The following is an 8,327-nucleotide window of genomic DNA, read 5'->3' as shown; positions in this document are numbered from 1 at the left end:
ATCTATTATCAACTTAGTGAATAATATATCACATACTCTTATCATTTGAAATAAAATAATGTCATACTAATTATTCATCAAGTATTTGTCGTATATTTGTTCTCACTCAATTATTCCCATTTTAATATAGAAAATGAAAGAACCTAAACTAAACTTGTTTAAATGCAAAACCCTGATTAGATCATTTAAGATTCTTGCCAATCTATCAATCTAAGGATCGTTATTTATGCCAACCCTTTTTCTTTTTTTTTCCCGTGTAGGTAGCCCCCTACCAATCCCACTAACCCAAACACGGAAACCTATAATAGCATGCCACGTGTCCGAAAGCGGAAAAAACTGCAACAACATAACTTAAAACCCCATTTACATTTTAAAACCCTACTCGAAGTTAAAATAGAAAACATACAAGTTTTCCTTTTTTTCGTTCGTAGTTCTACTTTCTCTCTCTATTTCTGAGATGAGACTGAAGTTCCATTTGGAAGTAGATAACTCACACAACAAGAACTGCTCTGTTACTTAAACTCACTCTCTCTCTCTCTCTCAGTCTCACACACATTTTTCTTCGAAAAAAGGAATTGACAGAAATGGACCCGAGAGAACCACCGCCCCAACTGCATCAGCATCAGCATCAGCATCAGCAACCAAACATCATGATGGGTCCCACATCGTACCACACCAACGCCATGATGCCACCTAACGCCGCAGCTGGAGCGGCCGCTAGGTTCTCTTTCAACCCCCTTTCTTCTTCGCAATCGCAATCGCAATCGCAATCAGAATCGCAATCACAATTACAGCCGAAGCAGCCACTTGATTCCTTGCCGCACGGCGGCGTATTTGACGGATCGCCTTCGTTGAGGACTGGTGGCGGCAGCTTTAGCATTGATCCAGCCAAGAAGAAGCGTGGGCGCCCGAGGAAGTACACGCCCGACGGTAACATTGCGTTGCGATTGGCAACCACCGCCCAGTCGCCTGGTTCTCTGGCTGATTCTGGCGGCGGCGGAGGCGGCGCTGCTGGGTCGGCCTCGGAGCCTTCTGCTAAGCGCCACCGCGGCCGGCCTCCTGGTTCAGGGAAGAAGCAGCTCGATGCGCTGGGTAAATTCTTTATGTTTTTTAAAATTTCTTATATTTGTGAGTTTATTGGTTGTATAGCATTAGTTAAGATACTGATTTCATTTATTTCTTTGCAGGTGGGGTAGGAGGAGTAGGGTTTACTCCGCACGTCATCACTGTCAAGGCTGGAGAGGTATCAATTGATTTTCATTCTTGAATTTTATAATCGGTTTGTTTTGATGCCAATTGTTAAATAAATGTTGATTTAAAGCAATGGGCTGTGGTAGTGTTAGAGGAAGTAACAACATTATATGGATGTTTTTTATTTAGACCAAATTTTTCAATAAAAGATGGGAAATTACTTGCATAATGCGTTCAGAAACTACTTACACTAGCTTTCTTTTCTATGCATAATGGGTAATAGACCACACTAGTGGGGCTTTTACAGCTCCCTTTTCTTGGCATATTGTATAACAATTTTTGGCATTGTATCTAATTATTTAGAGTCATGCTACTGTACTTGGATTTTGCTCAAGGTATTGTGTTCTATTAGTACAAATACAACTTAAGTGTTGGACATAAAAACTCTTGGGAGTTACAAAGGATGACAATCAGTGGAAAGGATGGCTTTTGCCTATCTTTCCCATTGTTGAGGAAAGGAAAAAAAGGGACATGTACATCTTGAAAAGAGAAACATTTTTTTAGAGTCAATGAAGACATGAATTTTGATGTCCACATAAAGAAGAAATGTGATTAGTCATACAAAGAATTACTGAGACATTTTCACAGGGTATCCAACAATTGTTAAAATGGAGTGACATATCACTCAATCAGTTCTTCTAGCTTTGCTTTGGGCTTCAATTTCTAAGGAGTTCCAAGATTCATCTTTTTTCTTCATTCATCTAAGTTGGGAGAGTGCTTTGGGATAGGTGTCCAGGTTGGTCTAGTATTGTAAAGGGGGATTGGCATATTTTGTATAGCACAAAAAAGTTTTCATTATTATTTTGCTTTCTCAGTGGACAGTTGGTCCACTCCTTGTAACAATTCTTTGGTATTAATATAATTTATAATTTCTTATTTTAAAAAAAAAAAAAATCACTCAAATCAGTGATATAGTAATGATGCCTCAATTACTTTTAGATTGTTTCCTTTACATAAGCTGTTATGTTGTGTATAAAGTTAATGACATAGTTGGTTCATCTTTATTTATCTTACCTTTTTTCTTCCTAAATAAACAGTCGTTTACTATTCATTGACAGCATGGTTGCTTCTATCTGAACTGCTAAGAGTTATCTATGTCAAAGATAATTCAGTATAACGCTTTACGGTTTATGAATAATTCTCAGGATTGTTGGGAGATGTAAATACTTATGTTTCACTTGATATAAATAAGATAAATATCAGGATTTAAAATATCAGTTTGAAATCCCATTGATTTATTGCTGCTAAAATCTGCATGATTTGGTCTTTTTGTTTCTCTTGAAAAAAAAAAAGTGGTTTCTTTGGTTCTTCAAGTGGTATATGCAATTTATTTTATTTTAGGATTCTAATTTGATGGCCCACCATTTTATTGGTAGATTCTGTCTTTTTGAAATGCATGGCCTGCAAGAAGAATAATGTTTAACATCTCCAAGTCCTTGACCTCTTGCTTCCACTCAAGAGGCCAAACAATGAACCTGGTGGGAATTGCTTCCTCCATGGGAAATAATTTCATGAGGGTATAGGTTTTTCAGTTTTATAACTTAGTCATTAAAATTTTTGGTCTTGCATTTTTTGTTGAAAATATAATCACTTTGGATTACTGTACAAGATGATTGGACTTTAATATCTTTTTTGTCAGTTAGTTCCTAGTTTGCTTCGATCAAGGAAATGGTTAAATTTGGACATAAATCTAAGTAGATATGGCATAAACATTGTTTACACATTTTAAAGAAGAGAACAAAAATATGACAAATAGGGTATATATTATTATGCTTCTGTACATAAGAATTTATAGATCTTCTAAGAGACAAATTGAGTAACTAATCTCCCTAATTAAAGGAAAAATAAAATCTGATTCCTAAAATATTTGCACAGTTCACAAATCTCTCAATTACCTAAAATAACACATAACCAAATATTATACATAATGACAATAAATCCTAGGAAATCTTCCAAAATCATCCAACACATTTCAACTGTAATAGGATGGAATGATTAATGATTTAAATTAGCCTTATGTGCTGTATTCCATTATTTGCAGCTAATATTACAATTGTAGATGGTTTATATAGTGCACACAGCACCAAGGGGTTGGTTGAGTGGTAAGAGACCCTTGGTTTTAAAAGTGGTTGGGGTTTAAACCCCTTGGCGCTGCCTAACTGAGACATTTATATCCCATGAGTTTCCTGACAACCCAGGTTGCAGGTTCAGCTATAGTACCAAGTTTAAAACTGGTATCCAAAAAATGTTGTGGCGTGCACAGTTTCCTTTTTTGGCAAGTGGTCCTTTCAAGTTTCCAATCGATAGAGATTCTTCTGTTAAATAGGAAATTGACAGTTTGAGCGCACATAAAATGTACTTCTTTCAACTTTGACGAATGTTCCTCTTTGGTGTAAATTGCATGATGGGAAAAGAGCCGAATTGTATAAGTGAGACTATATGACAATCTAGCATGCATATTGGATGCAGTTGCCAAGAGTTTGGACAAGGCCTTGGTGTTAATATGATGAAAGTTGTATCTAACATTCAGTGGTAATAGTGTAAAATTGCTTTTATAAATGTCTTACTTATTTACTGTTTTGGACTTCTGGTTTTAAGTCTTTCTTTGTTTCCAGACAGACCTCATGAGTCAAGTGTTGGTGACCTAGAACTTACCGTATTCAATTCATGTGTGCACTTCAGCACCGATATTTATATAATTGCATGTCATGAAGAAAGTGCTATTGGTACTAGCCTACTGGTGGAAGAGAAAAATGTAGACTGCAGTTTATTCAAAAAAATTGGGTGACGTAAAATTACTACTTTATATGTTAATTATCAATGGAGAAAATTGTCAATAATTGGTATACTAGGAATTGCATTTTGATCATGCTTCAGCTCGAATAGATTTTTAATTATCATACAATTAAAATTATCAGATAATTAGAATTTTTTAGGAATGGAGTTGAAAATATCAATTTTTTTCCCATCTCATAGATTCTTATGCTATAGAATTATATCTAGATTTCCTGTTTGGTGAGGAAAAGGGTGTAAACAGTTTACTTATCTCCAATAGTATATTGTTGTTCAGAAAATATTTGTCTTCTGAGTAGTGTGTTCCTTTTGTTTGCAGGACATATCATCGAAAATTTTTGCATTTTCACAACAAGGGCCTCGAACTGTATGTATTCTCTCTGCAAGTGGTGCCATCTGCAATGTTACACTTCGCCAACCAACGATGTCTGGTGGTACTGTGACATATGAGGTACTTTTGATAATCTTGTATGATCCATGTAATGAACTGTACCTTGATTAGAGTGAATAGGTTCTTTTGTGGCACAGCTTAGATAGGATGCCTTCAACATTTCAAGGCAGTGCGAAGATCTCCAAAGGAAAAAAATGTTAACGCTAAAATCTCTTTTTTCTAAAGATCATTTTCTGTTTAAGTTTTATTAAAATAAAGGTGGAGTCCTCCCTATATGGAACCCCCAAAAAAAAAAAAAAAATCTAAAATAGCTGTTGGTGCAGATGCTGGTCGTAGTTTATCATGGATTAGGCTATAGGAAACATGGATGTAAATGAATATACTAAGTGCATTCTGCACTTGACATGTTCTAACATCTGACAGCTGTTATGGGTATTCTAACCTTCTCAGGTTTTTGAGTCTCTTTATTCGTTTTATTTTTTTATACTAATATATGGTAATTGTTTCAAATTAAATATTACTAGCAGCTTGATTGCTTGTCTACTTTCAGAATATGATGCATACACTTCTCTTGGCTGTGATTTGTAAGGGCTCTGTTGTCCTTGTGCAAAAGAGTGTGTGTGTGCATCCTTACTTTATTAAGATAGAATGTTAATGTCATAGGGATGGCAATGGTGCAAGCCTGATCGATGATCCACATGATTTAAATCCAAATGGATTGTATTTGGATGAATCTAAAGTGGATTTGGAGTGGATACAGATCTAGATGAGCAAATCCAAGAGGAATTTGGAGTAGATGGAATCTAATTTAAGATCTGGGTCCATATCCATATCCAAGAAGGAGACTTTTAGTTTAATTTAATTTTTATAAAATTTAATTTAATTTTTATAACTATTTAACTGTCTATGGTTTACTACTTCTATAATCCAATTAAATTTATACCTTGCTCACTGAAATCAATGTCACACTTATAAGGTACAATATTATTAGTTTTATATGAAATTCAGAGTTTTTTCTTAATTTTTAATTGACTGAATTTTCTTCTAAATTTTTAGTTGAGTGAATTATCTGTCTTAGTTGATAACAATACATTTTTTTCCCTCAAATATTTGTTGCTTTCTTATTTTCTTGTCGGGTTTTAGAGTAAAATAAAGATAAATTTGTTAATATTCTCTTATAATCTATAAAATTTTTGCAATTAGCTTGCTAAAAAATTAAAATTGATAAATTCGTGGCGGATTTGGAGAAGGTCTGGATTTTTATTTACTTTGTTTTTTTAGATCTGAATATGGAGCAAAAATCATAAATCCATGACGGATTTAGAACAGATATGGATCTCAATTTTTATCTCAGATCTAGATTTGGAGTAGGATAGATCCAACCCATATTTGTCCCATTGCCATCCCTAATTAATGATAGCGGTCTTTTAGTGCATTGGAATTTGTATTCTTTTTTCTTTTAGTAGCTTGGTCCTCACTTTTTGAAATGGACGCTCAGTCACTAGAGAAGGGCTCTCTCTCATCCCCCCTAGGAGAGAGGTAGGGATGTGTATCGATCATTCCATTGTGTGGCTGTGGGACCCACAACACAACCCCGCGAATGGAAACTCAACATGCATCCCGCCACTCTTTATCAGGCCATTTATATTAAGCCCATTGCATGACAAGAAACCAAATTTTCCGTCATTGATGAGAGTGGGGTGTGACCCCGTGTCTCTTGTACCGCCCTTGGTAATTGTATATGGTACTATACTTAGTTAAGTTCTGATGACATTCAAAATATTTAGATGTTTGCTTTTTGTTCAAAAGATTCTATAATTGGACTGTATTAATTGTTGTAATAGAAATGTCTTCTGATGGAGCTGGTGAGTAGGTGATACTAATTGTGAGGTCAAGGATGCTTGTTTTAAACACGAGCTTGAGTTTTATGCTTTAGTAGTTATTTCAAAATGGTCTGCTTGGTCTTTGCAGTTAAGGTGGTATTTATGGAATAGAATGTTGGTATTGTTTTTGAGATTGTTTTCAGCATGATGTTTGGGTGAACTAGCTATTGTAATTCCAGTGACAGTGATTTGAAACTAGCTAGAATTAATACTTACGCTGAATATTCCATTGAACAGATTAGTTTATTACAATCAAGCAGGCAATTATGCTTGCGACTTTTTTCCTTATACTTTCTTCTCCCATTAAATGGCCATAGGCCTTTTACAGTGTTAGTTGATTGTTAATGACTAATTCTTAATGAAAGTTTCATCTGAGTTTGTAAATATTGTATTAACCGAATGTCTTTTCACTTTAATACCAAAATTACCTGTTTGACAAGGGCTAAATATCTTCTAGCTGTACTTTTCTATAATGGTTATGGATCCAATAATGTGGGCATCCTTTATGGGTAAACAGATCTTGAGTGTTGCCAGTGTTTCCCTTTTTGCATCTAATGAGCAACTAATCTAAATCATTCGCGATAGTCTTTGCTGAGGGGTAGGGTGACTTTAGATGATCATTACAATTTGTTGTCAAATGCAGCTGGGAATTGTAATTAGATCCGCATGGCATCTGTGGCCTGGAAGAGGTGAACTTTTTAGCACTCTACTATAGTGCCGAGGTGTAGGGTGACTTTATTTGTTTGTCATAAAAAGCTGCTTATAAAACTGATGGTCTTCCCTCTTCCTTATTCCCTTTGAGCAACATAAAAAATTATTTGACACCCAACAAGTCTCCAGTCATTTACTCATGCTGCTGTTGCAAAATTTGTGCCATGTAACATGCACGCTTACCAAAGATAGTGCGAAATGTCTATTAAATCAATGTGAAGGCATATCTTTTGCAATTTGGTTCCTTTCCTAATTTTGTATAACTTACCTCTATCGTAGTGACCTTTTTCTTCTGCAGGGCCGATTTGAAATTATCTCACTATCCGGTTCCTTCTTGCTCTCTGATAATAATGGTAATCGCAGCAGAAGTGGTGGGTTGAGTGTGTCCCTGGCTGGGTCAGATGGCCGAGTTTTGGGTGGTTTAGTTGCAGGAATGCTCATGGCAGCTTCTCCAGTGCAGGTATGGGTCAACTGCTGTTTTCGTCTTTGTAAAACTTCTGCAAGTTTTTGGCACATGATGACTTCCATGACATGAATGGAATTTCTGTAATGTGAACTGTTGTTTTCTCTTCCTGACAGGTAATTGTGGGCAGTTTTATTGCGGAGGGGAAAAAGTCGAACTCAAATTTTTTGAAATCTGGGCCTTCTTCAGCACCAACGCCCCATATGTTAAGCTTCGGTGCACCTATGACCACATCTAGTCCTCCATCACAAGGAGCTTCGAGTGAGTCTTCTGATGATAATGGCAGTAGCCCCCTCAACAGGGGTGCTGGACTTTACAATAATGCTGCTCAACAACCCATTCATAATATGCATATGTACCAACTATGGGCCGGCCAAACTTCGCAATGAGGATGCTTCACAATTAACAAGATTTTGTGTCTCCGGGTATTGACATTGTGTTGGCTCTTGCATAGAGGATAGAGGTCAATTCCATATGCTAACATGCTGCTGCTGCTTTACTGATTACAAACGGTAGAGGATCTTTTTGTTGTTCCTTTTAGATGGGTTATTTATATCTTTATTCAGTAGCTTTAAAGCGTTTTTCTCTATCTGATTGAAATATGGCTATCACTGGTAGCTGAGGAAATGCCAGATCAAATTGCTTTTTTAGCTTTAATTTATTTTTGGTTTCTCATAACTGTGTTCCAGTGAGGTCTACACTTATACTAATCACAGATCAAAGATCCCAATATGAGTTACATCAGATTATTTATTGGAATCCCTCTAATTTCAAGAAAAACCGTACAATGTTTACATGAAGATGTGCTGCTTGCTGACTAATGCAGCACTTGTTG

At 36.0% G+C, this 8,327-nt stretch overlaps 1 protein-coding gene across 1 annotated transcript; it reads left to right on the top strand.

Moving 5' to 3' along the window:
* The first annotated feature begins 376 nt into the window (after positions 1 to 376).
* LOC102612198 (hypothetical protein) lies at positions 377 to 8,153 on the top strand. Its single transcript, XM_006485510.4, has 5 exons — positions 377 to 1,092; positions 1,188 to 1,243; positions 4,364 to 4,495; positions 7,328 to 7,489; positions 7,609 to 8,153. The coding sequence occupies exons 1-5, from the start codon at positions 585 to 587 to the stop codon at positions 7,879 to 7,881; spliced, it is 1,131 nt and encodes a 376-aa protein (XP_006485573.1). The 5' UTR covers positions 377 to 584; the 3' UTR covers positions 7,882 to 8,153.
* The last annotated feature ends 174 nt before the right edge of the window (positions 8,154 to 8,327 follow it).

The sequence above is a fragment of the Citrus sinensis genome, chromosome 4 (genome assembly GCF_022201045.2).
Source record: "Citrus sinensis cultivar Valencia sweet orange chromosome 4, DVS_A1.0, whole genome shotgun sequence".
Lineage (NCBI taxonomy): Eukaryota > Viridiplantae > Streptophyta > Magnoliopsida > Sapindales > Rutaceae > Citrus > Citrus sinensis.
This window is presented reverse-complemented; position numbering and strand designations above follow the sequence as displayed.

What these genes read in the sequence shown, in the direction of transcription:
- LOC102612198 (XM_006485510.4), top strand. Translation starts at nt 585, where the DNA reads ATGGACCCGAGAGAACCACCGCCCCAACTGCATCAGCATCAGCATCAG. An exon ending in GAAGCAGCTCGATGCGCTGG is followed by an intron (nt 1,093 to 1,187) that starts GTAAATTCTTTA and finishes ATTTCTTTGCAG; the next exon opens with GTGGGGTAGGAGGAGTAGGG. An exon ending in TCACTGTCAAGGCTGGAGAG is followed by an intron (nt 1,244 to 4,363) that starts GTATCAATTGAT and finishes TTTTGTTTGCAG; the next exon opens with GACATATCATCGAAAATTTT.